General features: G+C 41.1%; 1 protein-coding gene across 1 annotated transcript; it reads left to right on the top strand.

Annotated features, from left to right (window-relative positions):
- The first annotated feature begins 10,458 nt into the window (after positions 1 to 10,458).
- LOC129720404 (lipase 3-like) lies at positions 10,459 to 13,388 on the top strand. The gene is made up of 6 exons (XM_055671881.1): positions 10,459 to 10,713; positions 10,840 to 11,192; positions 12,407 to 12,653; positions 12,711 to 12,951; positions 13,018 to 13,163; positions 13,227 to 13,388. The coding sequence occupies exons 1-6, from the start codon at positions 10,513 to 10,515 to the stop codon at positions 13,386 to 13,388; spliced, it is 1,350 nt and encodes a 449-aa protein (XP_055527856.1). The 5' UTR covers positions 10,459 to 10,512.
- The last annotated feature ends 6,054 nt before the right edge of the window (positions 13,389 to 19,442 follow it).

Below are 19,442 nucleotides of genomic sequence, written 5' to 3'. Positions count from 1 at the left end.
CGAATTTTAGTTTTAGTCAGGACTCTCAGGATCTTTGGGCATTTAGCAAGCGTTAAGGAACAGCTTCGTAATTTTTACACAGTACATCGCAATAGCCATACAAGGTAGCGATTCTATGCGTGTTATATACTTATTTATTTATAAGAGACCTGGCAGTTCGATTTTGACAAAAGAGCGCTCAGAAATGCTGTTGCATTTTAGTTTTTTTGGGTCTCATATCGAGTTAACTGCAAATAATTTTTTTGGAATCATATTTTATTTATTGTTTCCTCGTTCCATCACTAATCTATTACAGTTCTCTACTGTCATGAAACCTGGACCATGCTCGTGGAGGACCAACGCGAGTTTTCGTTTGTTGTTTTCGAACAAAAGGTTCTGCGTATTATATTCGGTGGACTGCGGTTAGGAGGCGGAGGCAGAAGAACCACGAGTTGCATCAGATGCTGAAAGAACCACTCATCGTCCAACCAGCGAAAATCAGAAGGCTACGGTGGGCTAGGTATGTTGTAAGGATGTCGGACGACATCCTTCCCGATGGAAATGGTACTCGATAACGACCCGACTGGAACAAAACAACGATGTGCGCAGCGTGCGAGGTGGCTCGATCGAATTGAAGACGAACTGCTGGGCCACCGCAGCCGACATGACTGGACCGGGGGGGCCAAAGCTTTCTGTGTTTAGCAAAAGGGGCCGCGGAGCCTAAAAAATTGGGAACCACTAAAATAGATCGATAACGGCACCACCCACGTCCTTTCGGTTGTTAGGGTGAGGAAGGAGATTGTATGGAAGGAGTTGTAGCAGTCGTTGTTGTCTGATCTCGAGTTTACTACTGCATCCCCACGACTGCGACGGAAAGGAAGGGTTGTGTTACCGTTTTAAGTGACGGAATCTAACGATGTTATGCGCGAAGTTAACTCATTACGAAGGCGAATGATGAGTATCTTTTTGTCAAATAGCGCGAATATATGCGAGCGGTGCGCCCGAAAACCATTCACCGCTCGACGCTACCAAGTGTTCAAGTATTTGTCTATTAACATTCCGGGGAACCCTTAAAAACAAACGCATTTCGGTAGACGCGGTTCAGTAAAAGAAAGACATTGCGTAGTCATTAGGTTATCGACCGAGCGACACCTACTCCGATTTACGATACACTTATATAATAAATACTACAAGGTATACAGTGTCGTTGAAGAAGCACCAAGAATTTCTCGTTATGCGTCTAAATCAGAATCAACTCTATTTCCTCAAAAACTGAATCTTATAAAACGTTATCATAATGAATGGTTTTGTCTTATTTAATTCTGATTTAATCAAATTTTTTATATGAATCTTACTCTGAAAATAATACCGGAGCCGGAACAAGCAAACAAACTATGTTGAACAAAACTATCAACAAGTTCAAGCAAAAAAAAATCATAGCAATCAACAATTCCAAAAAACTTAAATTCGTTGTACTACGGAGACAGCGCATATAATATAAACTTTTAATCACCAGCAGCAGCAGCATTGCAGTTTTTCCTGGATTTCACACGAAAAGAAGTGTACCCCTGCACTGCCGTAATTTCGCAAACTGACGTAAGCGCCAAAGTGTCCGATTTGTGTTTTTTTGCGATTCAACGATAGAACACACCAAACCGGACCTATAGGAACCGAAATTTTATCAAAAGTGCAAAAAATAGCGTCATTAATTCACGAAAACGAAATGACGTAACCACCATTTCTACTCAACGTGACGTAAATCCCACCCAACTATGTTTGTGATGCTTTTATTGCATTCAATGACGCTCAAATTAAACCAAATTTGGCATGTATATGTTTTTGGGAGCAGTAAATATTTCTATGGTGGTACGACACCTCTCTCTTCTCTGCAAGAGAAGGGTTCCGTCACGTATTACGTGACGTAACACGTATTTGAAATAATTTTTCCGTATTAACGTATTTGAAATAATTTTTCCGGAATATAGCTCAAAATGATCGAAATGATGCCCAGGAGCCAAGAAACTATTTTGAATTCTAAGATGGCAACTTCTGGTTTCTTAATAACAGACCAAAATGGCCAAATACCACCCCATATGAGAATTTCTGGAATCAGAATTATACCCAGAGGCCAGAAATTAAACCTTTTTGAAATCCAAGATGACGACTTCTGCTCTCTGAAAAACATTCCAAAATTATCGAAACGAATTATCTGAATCGGGATGATGAACAGAACCATACAATTGACCCCAGAGAAGACCGTGTTAATCTCCGACCACGGATTCAGCTTAGTGGGGATGAAATTGAGGTATTTGGCAAGTGCGTGCAGTTAGGCTAACTGGTGATTACCGAGAACGACATTAGCAGAGAAATTTGTCGAGGTCCTATGGCGGAAAATCGTGCCTTTTTTGGACTCCGGAAGACGCACTGCTCGAATAAAATTCGCCGCAGAACGAAGTTGGCTATCTACAAAACTTTGATCATACTGTAGCCCTCTAAAGCCACGAAGCTTGGTCCATGCTCGTGGACAACTGAAGCAGAAATGCTTTTTGTACGGAAGGAGTGCATATGGAAGAAGGCAGAGGTCACGAATGCTATTATATTCCAAACTAAATTCATTTCCAATTTCATTTCCATTTCTGTGTGCCTGATTTTTCTATTTCTATGTCTGATTATGAAAAAAAAAGTTGAGCAACTTATCGCATACTACGGTTGTAGAAACAGTGAAATAAAAATCGCTGTTTCTACAACAAAATGACGTTGGTATCATAACTTCAGTTAATGAACCTTTTTCCACAAATCATACGTTCGGCAATGTTTTGTGATTATATTAATGCATTATGTACAGATCAGATTGTTAAAATTTGTCCTAACACTCATTATACAAACGTTTTTAGAAAAAGCTTAGTACTGAAAATTTTACTCGCTGTCGCATACGTCAGTCTGCGAGATTACGGCAGTGCAATACGAATAGAAGTGTACCGCTGCAATCATAGAGAGATGACCTGCGGCGCTCAGCTCCACTTGCACGGTACTGTTGCTTTCACAATGTTGCATGTTTTCTTTCAAGACATCAGTTTTTATTACGCTCTAACGGCAGGTTTAGAAATTGTTCAAGAATAAGGGTTGTTTCAAACTTTTCGGAAAACCTTTACCTTCGAGACATCAAATTAGTCTAAGTTCATGGAAGCAAATAGGGATGGGCGATTTTGACAAAAGTATTGATACTTCGGTTTCGCGATACTTCAATGAACTTCGATGCCAAGTATCGGAGTATCGGTTGATCGGTATCAGACCTGCAATTTTTTTTCCAAAAGCGTCGTTTAGAAAGTATCGATACCGGTACTCATTTCTCGCGGTGAGTATCGATGCCAAAATACTCGATACCGCAACCCCCAGTATCGATACCGCTGGTACCGCTCCTAGTATCGCCCATCCCTAAAAGCAAACATGAATTGACCTATTGGGACGGGGAGACTCTGTAATTTTTTATTTCGATATTGATACAGAGAATGTCACAGGAAACGGTTGGTGTCTATTCACGTCGTCTGTGCTAGGAATGCTCGAAGTTGATTGGTTCGTTGTTCACGTAAATTTTCCTTGAAACTTTTTACCAATATTTTCCGCTACAAGCAACTACAAGCAAAAGATGGATGGTGCGAAACCAGTACAAAATTGTGCATTTTTAGCGCAATTGTTGATGTAATTCGGAACCAGTACAATGATTGCGTGTTGGGCATAACGCAATTAATGCTCAAGTGTTTCTCCAATGTAATTGGCAGCTCCAAACTACTACACCAAAACAGTTTCAACTGGTATCAAGCAGCATTGCAAAGCGAGCGAGAAGCAAAACCATTCTCCTCCTTTCTGCTGGAGAACGAGACATATCCTACGCTTCCTAGTTTTTTGCACACACGCTTTCGAGATACTTTTTCTTCTTCATGCATTCCTCTGAATAGCAGCAAGCACGCACCGACAGTATGAGTGAGACTAACAACACTGGTATCAAGTATGTACAGCACGGGTGTCTCGCTCATTTCGTGAAGCAACGAGATATCGCCTTGCGCGTCGCAATCCGAACCGAAAGAGAAGCGAAAGAGCAACCTGCAAATTGTATGTGACGTGTCTAGTCTTGTCGCACATACATGGAAATTCTACGAGCGAGAGAGAAATTTCTCTCGTCGCTTAATTATTCACAACTTACAAGTGTTGCCATAAAAAATCAGCAAGGCTTTTGTGGCTTTGTGGAATGGAGGGTTTTGCTAGTTTTGCGGTGAAGCTAGCGTTGATTACAAAATGTTGTGAACAGAATTTTATTTCGTTTTTTTTTTTGCAAATCATTCAATTGTACTTTTTAATGACCAAATCCATCGAGATAAATCGATCGAGTATTATAGCTATTTAAATCTAATTAGTTCACCAGTTGTTGTTTGCTGCTTGCACTGCTCCATGAGTAGCAGTCACTTATACACTCGACGTGAGAAATAAAGTGTCGGTATATGATACATATTCTGATTTCATTCTATGTCAATGTATTCGCAGTACAACTGTTGCGTTATGCGTTTCACACATTTATTGTGCGATTTCTGTGCAACATTTGTGCGAATCGGGAAGACACAATGATTGTACAAGACTTCAACTTTTGCGTGTAGCGTATAAAAAAATTGTTTAACATTTTATCTATCCAACAACATATTACTTCTGGAGCAAATCAACCTGAATGTGCCGGTAGTATCTTTAAGATCTAGTTACTGTTTAAGACTTAACTTCAGACGAACTAACTACGGGAAAAATGAACCTGTTTTAGCGATTTGTAAAGAATTTAACGCAGTGTACCATCTATTCGATTCGTTTGTCAATCCTGTGAAATTTTTAAAAACCGTCTGAAACTATTCAACTTGGCCGCTTAAGTGTATTTGTATTGGTTAATAGTTTAAGTTTTATTCATGTAGACAAATGTAGTCAGATGAATTAATAAACCAATAATAATAATAATAATAATAATAATAATAATAATAATAATAATAATAATAATAATAATAATAATAATAATAATAATAATAATAATAATAATAATAATAATAATAATAATAATAATAATAATAATAATAATAATAATAATAATAATAATAATAATAATAATAATAATAATAATAATAATAATAATAATAATAATAATAATAATAATAATAATAATAATAATAATAATAACAATAATAATCATAATAATAATAATAATAATAATAATAATAATAACTCGGTACCGTTTGAGAAGGTGGGGACTCGACGGGGCTTAGCTGCTAGCTGCCGAGCGGGTCGTAGGTTGCGGATAACGATACGGCCATTAAATATAATGGTTAGTTGCGAATACTTGAATAAGCAATCCCGGACAAGCAGCGAGGATGGTCTATGGATGTGGCGGGGCCTAACAATGGGCTTTGTTGAGCTCCCTAGAAATACCACAATATCCGAAAATCAGTCCTGACAAGCGAGTACCTAAGCCCAAAACCCTACCAATCGGTTAGGCTTCCGATTAAAAAAGTGAACCCAGAATGGAGACAAGATATAGAAGAAATATGCCAATGCGATCGCCCGAGGAGGGAGCCCTTACTGGAGCTGGTCCTGGAACAGGGGACAGAGCGAGCGGCCAGCGGCTGGAGGAGAACGAGGTGCAAGAGCGGCTCTCCAGTCAACGGGCACAGCCCGTAAACTACACGCAAAACATTCAAAGCAGCAACAGACACCACCAAGGCACTGCTGCACCTGCTGATGATGCTGCGACCGACCGTCGTCAGTCGCTCACGTTGGCAGGCCGCCAACGGCAACGGATCATGTGGACTAGGGAGATGAACATGTATGTGATTCGTTGCTACCACGTTTGCACGAAGTTGGAGACGGATTTTCCTGGCAGGCCAAGAATGCTAGACATGTTCATTGAGCAGTACCCTCGGTTTGTCAACCAGCTTGACCGGAACAAGTTGTACAGCCGACAGCGAGCAATACTATCCAACAATATGCTCACTGTGACGGAGCTGGACACCATCAGGCTGGAAGTGCAGAGGGAGTTAAGGGAAGGGAATGGATCGAGCGATACGTCGAGCAGGAGTTCTGCAGGGCATGATGCATCGGTTGCGAGTGAGGAGCCGGAACAAAATGCATCGATAAACACGGCAGTGGAGGAGCTACGCGCTTCGGAACAAACAATGGACCAACAACGACAACAACTACGAGACGAACTAGCTTTCCAGATGGACACAGCGGTTACACAGTTTCGGGGAACAGACCCCACTTCCCGACACAGGATACCAAAACTACAGTATTCCTACCGGCTGACGAATGCAGTAAGAACCTTCAATGAGGATATTTTGCCACAGTATTCGGAAGCCGGTGAGAACCTTGAGGAGCTGCAGTTTATAGTGTATTGCGCAGCTGTAGCCGTCGTGAGAACCCTGGGACTACGGACCTATCCCCAAGGTAACGGTGAAGGTCGTCCCTGTCCCAGTGCACAGAAGCCCGCATGGATGCGACGACTGGAATTTAGGATTGCAACTTTGCGGGTAAAAATAGGTCGGTTGACACAGTACACGAGGGGAAACCGATCAAGGAGGCTGGTTCGTCAAATAGCGGAAATCGTAAAGCCCGCAGAGCTCCGAGATCTCAGTGAACTCAAAATCACGGAGATTCTCACGCCCATGTACAACGGTTGAGTGCTCTTGCAAAACGGATGCGGCGTTATGGTGAATGTTCGAGACGGAAGAAAGAAAATCGGATGTTCAGCACGAACGAGAGAGAGTTTTATAACCACATCAGGAACGACAAACCCGATTACAGCGAGGGGCTTTCGGAGATTGGCGAAGTTACACAATTCTGGGCCAATTTATGGGAGAACCCCGCTCAACACAATGACAGCGGGATGTGGTTGGTAGGAGAGGAAGAACATTGTGATGGAATTGAACGCATGGCTGCTGCAGTAGTAACCACCCAGGATATCCGGGAGGCTACGCGGTATACCAGGAATTGGGCCGCACCCGGACCAGATTTTGTGCACAACTTCTGGTATGAAAAACTGTCAGCAGCCCACGGACGACTAGCGGAATGCTTCAACATGGTGCTAAGAGACCCCCAGGAGTTACCAGAATTCATCACGAAAGGGGTAACCTACCTCCTACCGAAGGATCGTAACACGGCTAATCCAGCTAAGTACAGACCAATAACATGTTTCTCAAGTCTGTATAAAGTGCTCTCGTCGGTAATCACTCGAAAAGTGCAGGACCATTGCGAGGTGAACAGAGTGATGACTGAGGAACAGAAAGGCTGCCACAAAAACACGCAAGGCTGCAAAGATCAGGTCATCATTGATGCGGTTATTGTTGGCCAGGCAAGCCGAAGCAAACGAAACCTTGGTATGGCGTACATCGACTTTAAGAAGGCATACGACTCGGTACCTCACTCGTACCTCATAAGGGTACTGAAGTTGTATAAAATAGACGATGGCGTCATCAGGTTGATGCAGCACGCAATGGGAATGTGGAGCACGTCTCTCCACGTTACCGACGGAGCAACAGTGTTACGGTCTAGAACTCTCAGCATAAGGAGGGGGATTTTCCAAGGCGACACCTTCAGTCCGCTATGGTTTTGCCTCGCGATGAACCCCCTTAGCAGAGCACTCAACCGATGCAGCTATGGCTATCAATTGAAAAGTGGGACTTTAAGTACAAAAGTAACCCACACCTTCTACATGGATGATTTGAAGTTGTTTGCGGAATCAAAGGAGAAGCTGCGCCATCTGTTACAGGTGGTGACAACGTTCAATAACGATATCCGGATGGAGTTTGGTGTCGACAATTGCCGACTTGTCAACCTTCATCGAGGCAAATTAGTGGACGCCGACAGTTTCCGCATCAACGAAAGAGATGAAATTCGAAGTATGGCTGAAGGTGAATCGTACAAATACTTGGGTTTCCTGCAACTGAAAGGTATTCTGGTACTGGAAGAGTTGGAGCTGAGAAATGAACTACACAGCATACAGAAAGCAGTGGTTCTTGGGACCTGCAACACGGTACGAAGGTTTCGGAACAACCACAACACATCCAACTAAAGCAGACGGTATTAGGATTAGGATCAAACTTGACGAATCCACCGAGCCTAACCCCTTTGGCATTCAAGATAGCCCGGGGTAGGTGAAATGTTCCAGCAATATGCTGAGAAGTGCGAAATTCGGATAATAATAATAATAATAATAATAATAATAATAATAATAATAATAATAATAATAATAATAATAATAATAATAATAATAATAATAATAATAATAATATTAGTTATTGTTATCCATCATGTGGTTATGCTGTTATTATCGTTTGAAATCTGACGTAACATTTGGAAATTTCATTTCTAATTTTACAAAATGCATACCAGTATAGAAAACAAAGACGTAGTCCCACGCCAAAACGGGTGGTTATTCTCCGGCTAAACGGTCAGATCTAAACATATGAAAATGCAGTCCAGTATGTCTGTCTGATCCATATAGGCTCGAAAACTTCTGCACCGATTAGCGTGAATTTTTTTATATAGGGGTTTTAGGGTCCCATACAAACAAAACACAAATTTCTGCGCATATCGAGAACTCTCCTCAAAGGAAGGGTACAAACCGGAGTAAAATGAAAGATTATAGCTATTCAACCATTCCTGTGAATTTTGGTGTCCCTAGCCATTGAAATTTTTTCAAAGACTCAAATGAGTTTTTTCGTAAACATAACGTTAAAGCGACGAACCCGGCGAGCAATTTCTATACGACACTCCCACGTAAGTTGACGCGTTTTGCGAATGGCACCAAAATTCATAAAATGCGTTGAATACCTATAATCTTTGATTTTATTCCGTTTTGAGCTTTTGGAATACACTTTTTGTATTTTGTCGACCAGTGTTATAGAATATCAATTTTTCGAGCTCAACCAATCAGAACTCAGAACTTCTAATTCATCATAACAACAAGAGGTGATATTGAATCCTGAGCAAGATCGGGTACTAGTTTAAATCGTTATTTCAAGTATCGTTGTCCAGCTGATTACCAACATCGCCACTGAAATTCATCAAATTCCGGAGCAATTTGTTGAAGTAGGACTACGTCATCAGGAAAACCGGGTGTGAAAAATCGGAAGATGTAATAATTTTCGTTCAATTTCTGCTCGGCGACTGACCTTGTCAAGTTTGGAATAAAAAAAAGTCGCGCGGGCCCAAATCTGGAAAATACGATGAATGGGGCAACAGTTCGACCGCATGCAATGTTAACCAAGGTGGCAACTTCCGGTTGCTCGAAAACAGCCAAGATTGGGTAATACCACCCCATATGGTTTCACCTCGAACAAAAAACCTTATTTTGAAGCTGATGAGGAGACTTCCTTATCGAATGAACTGAGATATAATTCAAATGACGTGAAAGTTTTTTGTTTTTAAATTCTGCGAAGCTGGTACGTACTTCACTACCTAGTGCGGTTGGAAAATTGCAACCTCGTACTCCAGTTCTAACGTCAATTACTGTCTGTCCAACATTGGGGTTAGGCAAAATTAAGACTTGTATTATTTAATTTAATGTCATAAAAAATCGTATGCATTTTGGTTGATAGCAAATTTTTCATTATATTTTACATTATGGTTCCCGGTTCACTACTCTTTTTTCACAAAAGCAACTGAATAAACTGTTCGTCTTAAGTTTTGAATTCATTTCATTATACAAAAAAGTTTTATGATATTTTTCATATATTCTTATTCCATTCGCGCGATGAGAAAAGGAGGAATGTCCTTCTACTTCCAACAAACAGATTAAAAACTTTAGTGTCGAAGTAATTAAACATTATACAGGAGTTCCTATATAACTTCCTGGCTAGGTTAAGTTCTTTGTGGAATGCCATCAAACTAAACTGCGATTCCCAGTGATATGAGATGACTCACTTCAAATGGTTGGTTGATCAACACAAAGCGCTTCTGTGCATCTAATTCGAACACATAAAACTCGAAATCACTCAACGCTCCACATGAGGCACTAATTACTGCGCTCCTTTAGGGGACACTTTTAAATCCGTAATGTTAGAAGTAAGGAGTAATAGGGCAAAATGAACTCTCTGAAAATTGTATTGTGTATACAAACATACAGTTTCTGTAACTAAACTTTATTGCGTGTTCGGTTGCAAATTTGTATTGCACTCGTGTCAAACCTACTTACGCACCCAAATTGGAAATTCACTTGCCCGCCTTCGCCCTCCGCCGGTATTCTACATCATTACGGAACTGTGACATTACTCGCCACTTCACCTCCCACCCACCAGGTGATACTCTTTATACGATGGCAAAGTTGAATCCAGCGGATGACCGGTGGCACTAAATTCGATTCGCTATATCTCTCTATCTCTTTCTGTCGGTCGTTAATACTCTCGTTGGAAATCGTACCATACGTACGGACTCGAACCAGACCAGAAGAGATAGTCAGTCCGGTCGTTGTTGCATCGAATAGTACCAAAAATTTACCGTCCATGTGCGATGAAAGTTATTCCGCAATTAGTTTTAATTGTAATACCGAGCTTTATCCACATCCACGCAACCAGCAGCAGCATCAGCACCAGAGCCAGTGGTTGCAGCGATCAAACAGGCGATGATGGTCGTTTATTGGATAACGAGACCTTGGGGCCCGGAGCCAGTCGGAACCGGCGTTCGGCCGGAAGCTACGAGCCGGATTTAGTGGTAAAATTTGCCGAAACGGAGATTAGATCTAAATCTTCAAGTTATTGCCCCTATTCATCCTCCAAGTAGAGGCACTAATTTGTAGCAAAAAGTACTACAATGAACTTTCTCGGACGGCTTCCACAGATGGACGCTATTGAAGCCTCCGATTACCCGTTGGAAGTCCATGTGGTCGTGACAAAGGACGGCTACATCCTGAAACTGCATCGCATACCTGACCCTGCACTGCAAGAAGACAACGACGATGTCCAGTTGGATAGTGGGGCGAACGGTGCGGCCGGTTTTCGTGGCGTTGTTCTGCTCATGCACGGAATGTTCTCTACGGCAGCGGATTTCGTAGTAACAGGACCGGATAATGGGTTAGCCTTTGTGCTTGCCGATGCCGGGTATGACGTTTGGCTGGGAAATACCCGTGGGACGCGATACTCGCGGAAGCATATCAGTGTGAGTCCAAAGATGGCGCCGTTCTGGGATTTCAGGTGAGTAATTTTTTTTCGGTTTATAACTTACTATTTTTAACTTTTGAGTTTTAACTTCGATTCGATTTTTAAGTTTGAACTTTTCAATTTGGACTTCTGACTTTTGTTTTTTTCTTCAAATTTTGTAATTTCCGATGTTGTGATATTGCAACTTTGTTTATTTGTATTGAAAAAGTTTTCAATTTTTTCTATTCACTAAATTTGCTGTCATCTATTTTTTCTCCACCACAACACACCTAAAAATCTGTGCTCAAGGCAATCTCTTTACACGTCAGCGAAGCGAATCGTGAAACATCACGAAATCATCACGGTCAATAAAGCACACTATGTACACTTTATATATCATTCGGTAAAACAAAATAACGGGTCAATTATTTTGTTCATCTTCATAGAGAAAAGATCACAAATAATCACAAACAAAGCAAACATCAAGAATCATTTATCATCTAAAATTAGTAAAGCATGAAAAAAAATGGAGTAGCTTACGAACCAGCCGAATTATGGAAAGGTTGACTCGTCTAGTACACCATCGCCGTAACTATGTTTGCTAGTCATGACACTGCCAACACACGCCCAAGTGACGACTTATCCGCTGTTCTCACGCAACGTGCTTTCTAAGACGTGATAACTCACACCACTAAATGCTTCCATCCGTTAAAATATCTCCACCTCATTCATGTTCCCAGCGCCCGGTTGATTCATTAGTATGATAGGCCACGACAGGCTTCCGTTTCAGCGCCATATTTCGGCCGTTCAGGTTGCTGCTGGTCCGACAACCAAATGGAAAGAAAGCAAAAAAACGGATATCCGTTTTGTGCAGAAATATTTCTGCACTTAAATTCACATTATTGCAACTAAATGAGCGCACGTTCAGCCCGACGTTCGCCAGACGGTGGTTGGCCTGGGGCACGAAAGAGCTAACATCTGACCGTATTCCGACGATGGAATCGTGGCGAATTGAATAAATAGGGATAAATTAATTAGCAACACCCACCACCGACTTGCTGCCTTCTGGTATTTTGGTCGCTCCAGGAAAGAAAAAAAAATGTTGCAGCTTTCCTGCTTTCCGGAAAATTTGTGGCTCACGCTTTACGTGCTCGATACCCATAAACGACTAGAAACATTTCTATTAGGTCTATATCTTTTTCCTTTCAAGGCATAGTAACAAAGTTATTTCATTGGTTGGTTTCTAATGGATAATTTTGTACTAGCAGTTGGCACGAAATTGGCACCACGGACTTAGCGGCTATGATAGATTACATTCTACGGCACTCCGGAGAACGACAGCTCCACTACGTTGGCCACAACCAAGGTGTAACGGCCGTCCTGGTGTTACTCGCTGAAAAACCGTCGTACAATCGGAAAATTATCACCATCTCTGGAATGGCTCCATTGGTTTTTCTCGGAAATGGCAAAAATGAGCTTATCGAGCGGCTGGCGAAGTTCAATGACCAAATTTGGGTAGGAGAATCCTTCTAAACATTTTTGCACTTTTTAATTGCAAACTTGCATATGTAGTTCACACTAAAAGCGCTCAACATATTCGAGCTAACTCCATCGGAGGAGATTCTCAAATTCATCGGCAGTACAGTTTGTTCGGGAGAGGCACCCACCGGTGATTTATGTTCCGAACTTTTGGGAAGATTTTTCGGTTTTTCCACTGAACAGGCTAAGACGCTGCTTCCCGAACTACTGAACAAAATTTTGACTGGGATCTCCACGAAGCAGCTGATTCACTACGGACAACTTATGGATTCGGGTTTGTTTAACCTCAAAACAATCATTTCGAAATTCGTGAAGTGTAAAACATTCCTATTATTTTTAGGAAAATTTCATCAGTTCGACTACAAAATTTTTATACAAAACATGCAACATTACAAACTGGGCAAACCACCGGAGTATAACTTGTCCAGAATTACGGTTCCGTTTACGCTCTTCTACGGATCCAAAGATTTTTTCACCTCACGACAGGTGAGTAGTCTAAAATCAAACTAGATAATCTTTAGCTTCTAGTTATTAAGTATTCTTTCACAGGACATGAAAAAATTACTTCGCGCTTTACCAAAGATTAGTAGCTATACTGAGATCCCCGGATGGACACACATGGACTTCATCTACAATGTACAGGTGTACGCAAAAGTGTACAGTAAAATTATAGAATCGATGAAAAATTTCACTGCAGTACGAAACAGGTGAAATAAGCGTGATTTACTATGAATGACGAAATTTTTTTGTTCAAGTTCAAATACCAGTTTGTCAAAGTGATAAACTCACATCCTAACTATAATCAAAACTCTTGCCGGTCGCGAAAGTAATGATTGATCGATTCATTACAATTATTTGCGCCAGGGCTGGAATTCACCTCAGTGCAGACAGAACCACACAAATTTGTACACAACACATTTGCCATCAAACCGTGCGTGCCACTCCCGATATTTCGTTTGTGTTTTCTTCTCCCAATTCGCTCTTTTGTATTTCTTTCGCACCGAAAAAATGCGACTGAGTACACTTTGTGCATTTGCCAAAATGTGCGACACCACACATTGTGTCTTACTTTGTGTGTTGCTTGGGGCAATGATTATCGGATTTGACGAAAGAACGATGATAGTTTAAATTTTTTTTTTTGTTTTGCACTTCATTTGACTCCTACTGAAAATATTCAGGAGCTAATTTTCAGTGCTGCTCAATGGGTTTTGTTTAAAAACTAAAAATGGTTTCTTCCCGGAGATAGCCGCAATATGTCTCGTACATGAACAGTAGGGTGGCAATAGAAATCGACTTTTCGAATTTCGTTTAAAAATAGGGCTCAATAGTTTCGTCTTTGAAAAAAGTTCCCATACTAAACTTCAGCAAAATCTGACTTCGGGAACACGAAAGCATTATTTTGTGACAAATGAAAAAATGCACAGGTAGTTCGTAATTTTTTGAATATTTAAAAATTCTGATGCCAAATGTCTTAAAAATGCATGAAACATCGAGATCTGGTGTTATCCAAAAACAAAAAATGAAAAAATCGATCGGTTAAAGTTTCACTTTTCGACTGAACTTCTAAATGCGTCATTACCACCCTAATGAACGGTATCAGTAGTGAATGCATGTAGCGATTGTATATGAATACCGGGACAGAAACATGTCTGGACGTGCGTAATATGTCCTAAGAAACACGTCCACGCCATTGATAATCGTGTTTAAATGAATTCTCAAAAATGCATATGGTCCTTTCTTGGTTCCTTTTCTCTGCTATTTTTTCTACCCGCAACGCAACGCTCTCTCTCTTCCACTGAGTGTAAAAATGCCTCTACTGCACAAATGCAACTTTTTACTAGAGGAAGTGTTGCTGCTCCTACCGCTAACGCTGTTGATACCCACTGCCGCTACTGCTATTACTCAGTTAGGACCGTCCTAGTGGCCATCCGCTAGTAAAATGATCAGTATAAGCAAAAGCAGGTACTTGTATAGCACAGGTGATGTATTTCCGTATATATAGGTACATAATTCGGTCGACCGTGTTAAAGAGAGCAAGCACTAAGCTACCAATCAGAGGTAGACTTTTGCGTTCCAATAAACCTTAACAATTTTCGATAGCCGCGCACGATTTATTATGCATTCAATTTTTTGTTCGTAATATTTATATTTTTCAAAGTGAAATCTAAAACGATCGCTATTTTTCATGCTTAGACCACTGTGCAGCTAGAAGGTTATCTAGTGACCATTACAATGATTCGATCAGATCATAGCAATGTGTATCAAGGTGAATGAATTTATCCAGCTATTTACGCACCATAATGGCTGACCCTCTCAGCTGGTTTCGAGTTACGATGCTGACCTAACAAGCCAGTCGTCGTATGTTCGAGTCCCGGCTCGGGAGATATTGTTAGTGTCAGTAGGATCGTAGCGCTAGCCCCGCAATTGTCCTGTACACTTAACAGTTGGCTGCGAAGTCTGTGTATAAGAAGGTTGAGTTCCGAATAGGAATGTAGCACCAAGGCTAAAGGCTGTCGCTATAATGCGTGTTCGTAATATGCGAACCTCTATGCTTACGTCAGATTTGGGATTTCTGAAAAATTGGCAACAAAAATGTTGCCAGAAATATTTTTCTTTCGATAAAATATATGAAGACTTCAAACTGACGTAAGCAGAGTTGTCAAAAGGGTTGGTAATTTATTACGAACTCTGCATTATAGCGTCCGCCATTATGGCGCGTAAAAAGCTGGATGAATTTATTATCTATTTTTATAGCTTTGAACTAAAAGTCTCAGAGAAAACTGCTTCGGAATTGCCACTTTCGGCACATATCACTAAACAACCACTGATGACTCCACGGGAATCTGATCTGAACTGTCCTTCCTCGTTCAACAGTCATCCCCGTTAATTGTTACCATTGGAACAAACGACGCAGAGTTCAATTTGTCATATTTCTCTATATCAGACTACCATCAATGTTCAGCTAACCTTTAGCATAGATGACTAGAACAAGATACCTAACTCTTGCAGAATTCATCGGACATGATTGTCGCTGCGCGTGAGCAAAAGTCGAACTAATTTATACACTGTTAATATGATGCATACTTAACGTCAAAATCAACTGACGACAAGGCCAAGACATGACTGCTGAAAGGTGAAACAATTTTTTCAGTATCCATGTGGACGACTGTACGGTGCTGCCATCCGAACAATGATAACAATGTGTACGAATGTTTAGTTCTTAAACATGAAACTTTCCGGAAGAATCAAGAATTATCGGCGCATCATTCAAAATTAAGCGTACCATCAGAACTTCCAGATAACCGCTATGAGCACGGTCTACAGTTTTCCACTCTTACCGAGGTTAAAAAAGCAAAAATCGGGTGCCTCGGTGAACCTGACCATAAGCACAATGGTTCTGAAGCCTGGCTTGCGACATATCAAAGTTTAAGTTTTGGTAGAATGGGATCAGAAAATAAATATAACCCCTGAATATAAACCCCCACTCTGATAGTCAATGTCACACTTTTCTGTCGTACTTTGAAGTGCAAAAAATATGGCAATAGTGCAAAAAATAACAATATCATCAATCTGCATGTTATCTTAAGTGTCGAGCTGATCAAACTGCTACACCCTTTTCATATACAATCTTGAACAGCTCAACAATCGATGACAGACTATGCACGATAAATCGGTTTTGCTCATAGTGACAATTTTCTGAGAATTTAAGTCATCAGATGGCAGCACTAACTGTCGGAAATCGGTCGTGTTCAAAATGTATGAAAAATATAGATGTTAGGTATCTTGTTCTAGTTTTCTTTGCCTTTAGTAGTTTTCATGAAAATATTTAATTTTTTTTAAAGTGAGCTTTTTAAGATAATCAATTGCTCATTTTTTTCTGATACGTTTTCTTCGAATTCATTCTTTAAAGGTCTTAATTTTTTGGCAAAACAAAACTAATATATACAACTTCACCGGAGACGTAACATCAACCAAACAACCGTTCTGACTCTACCAATATTTGTAAACATCAAAGTCATCTTTAAGACGTTTTTAAACTAAAAATAAATACTAATAGCACAAAATGACACTTTTAGTCTACAGTCCCTAAGCCATTGGCACGCTGTGCTCCTCTGTTTCTGGTGCCGAAGGGGTTACTGAAAAGAATCGTTTTAACCGGGTTGTCGTCTGGCATCCTTGCGACGTGCCCGACCCATCGTAATCTGTTAAATTCAACCAGATGTGCAATGGAGCTCTTCCAGCAGCGTGTGCAGCTCATGGTTCAAAGTCATCAGCGACGCCTTTAACACTTGCGTATGCGTACCACTTAACCGACCTCACCGGAGCCGAAAGAATAAAAATTCTTTTACCTGCCATTCCGCAAGATCTGAACCGATTTTGATCAAACCTTTTTTAAAAGATCACAAATTTATCATAGTTTTTGGGACAGTAGGACAGTAGTGGCAAAATACCGATCGCCAATACTGTTGTTTTTCAAAAACTTAAAGTTTGATGTCGCAAGCAAGGTTTCGCTACCATTTTTACCTAGCCTGTGTCTCTGGAAGGGTACTTATCCCACGGTTCCCCTCAATAAATACGGAACAACGGAAAATTTCGAAATGTCCCCTACTGTCCCAAAAACTATGATAAATTTGTGATCTTTTGAAAAAGGTTCGATCAAAATCGGTTCAGATCTTGCGGAATGGCTGGTAAAAGAATTTTCATTTTTTCGGCTCCGGAGGGGTCGGGTTCGCAAGTGTTAAGCTGAACCCGCCTCATGAAAATCGTACCACTCGTGTATAACACCTTTGGGGGCGATGTTAAAAAGCAAACAGGAAACGATGCGCATAATGCCACGATAGTTGCAGGGCAGCACTCCAGCTTGTCGCCCTTCTTATAGATGGAGCAGACGACTCCTTCCATCCACCCTTCCGGCAGTTTTTCCTCTCCCCAGATCTTGGAAATGACTCAGTGCAGTGCTCTACAAGTGTTTCTTTACCATGTTTGTAGAGTTCACCCGGCAGGTCGTCTTTGCCGTTGAATTTGTTGTTCTTCAGTCACCCAATCTCGCGCTGAATTTCGTGGAGGTCGGGGGTTGATACCCGGTCATCTAATGCTGGCACTCCTAAGTCCGTTCCAATTCCGCTTCTGTTTGTTGCATCGCCATTCAGGTGTTCATCAAAGTGCTACTTCCATCTGTCGGTCGACTATCTCGCTATCGTTCGTGATGAGGTAACCTTCCACATCCTTGCAAAAGTCGGCTCGCGGTACATAACCTTTATTGGATTGAGCAATCTTTTAGTAGAACTTTCGCGTATCATTAGCAGTGAATATCTCTTCTGGCTCTTCATGATTACGATCCTCCTGCTGGCGCTTTTTACGGCCATCCATCCTCCATACATTTTCTCCTTTCCGGCAAATCTCCTGCAGCGCTACGATGTCGAAGAGAAGAGGTTATAGTTGATCCAGTAGCATCCTGTCGCCACTCGGGATGTTTATCTATCTACAGTTCCATGATCCGAGCTTCCAATCGGTGTCCTTTATTCGTCGCCTAAGTCATTCTTCTTCTTGGATATTAGTAGTAGTGTTTATTGCCACGTCACCTCACTAGGGTGACGATGGCTAGTCTCGTGACGGGGCTGCCGTCTTGGGTGTACTGGAGTACAGATGTTGTTTGGGCCGCTTCTCCTGGACCGGGTTTTTGTGCAAAGACGCTTATGATGGCGTCGACTCGCCTTTAAGGAGTCGTTAGGGGAGTACGTGTAAAGCCCACTTTGCATCCCTCGGCCCTACCTCACTACTGCTGCTTGTTCGGGGGTACTTATTCATCATATTCGCACCTGGAGGCCGTTTCGTTATCCACAACCTGCGGCCCGTCCAAAATAAAATCTTTAATTCTATTAGGCTTGATGAAAATTCACATGATTAAAAATGTTATTATTATTTAACCGTCACAAGGCAGTGTTTAATCTTCTAATATTAGATTTAAATATATTTATGACCTTTATTCTTGTTTACGGCCGTATCCAACTTACCCGCCGCACAAGACTCTTTCTTGCTCTGACCTCTGCGGATCGACTTTCGCATTAGATACAACTACCCTGAAACACTTCGTTCAATCAAGTTGTAAAATAATGGCACTGCATACCAGAAAGTGATGATAAATCCTCCGAAACGGAATCTGGATTTTGGGTACTTTAACTATTTTTCTTCTCATTGAAAACATGTGAAATGTAAATACTGTTCTACTCACCGACTGCTGCGACAAATCCTACGAATGGCGTATGGTTACGGCAAACGCTCGACGGTGGCGATGATTGTTACGACGGCTCTGGTGGATATTCGGAATGATGGACGTGGTTCTCCGGTGTCACAATTCTCGGTGATAAGTGTTCTCTTCAAGAGCACCTGCTATTACTTACAGGATTATTTTCGATTTCGTCAAACCCCAGAAAGTTTCTACAGAACAGATTTTCGAGTCCAACTCCTCTATTGATTTTGTTCCACTCTAGTGCGGCCCCAAAAACATTTCTGGATTGTTATTCGGAGCCTTTTTTGCAGACTCTTTTGTGTAAACATTGCCATGAATTATGTGCATCGTAATGAGCGGACAAAACATTTTTTTGCATCCACATGTGGCCTGCCCGACAGAAACGTTCTTGTCAAATTATTGGCATAAATGACGTTGAACTGATCCAAGATTATCCTTTTCTTCAGTGAAGCATCAAACTGCTCTTTTAACGTAAGTGATATCCATTTACGGCCGTTTAGAAAAACACCTCCACG

This window comes from Wyeomyia smithii, chromosome 2 (genome assembly GCF_029784165.1).
Source record: "Wyeomyia smithii strain HCP4-BCI-WySm-NY-G18 chromosome 2, ASM2978416v1, whole genome shotgun sequence".
Taxonomy (NCBI): Eukaryota; Metazoa; Arthropoda; class Insecta; order Diptera; family Culicidae; genus Wyeomyia; species Wyeomyia smithii.
This window is presented reverse-complemented; position numbering and strand designations above follow the sequence as displayed.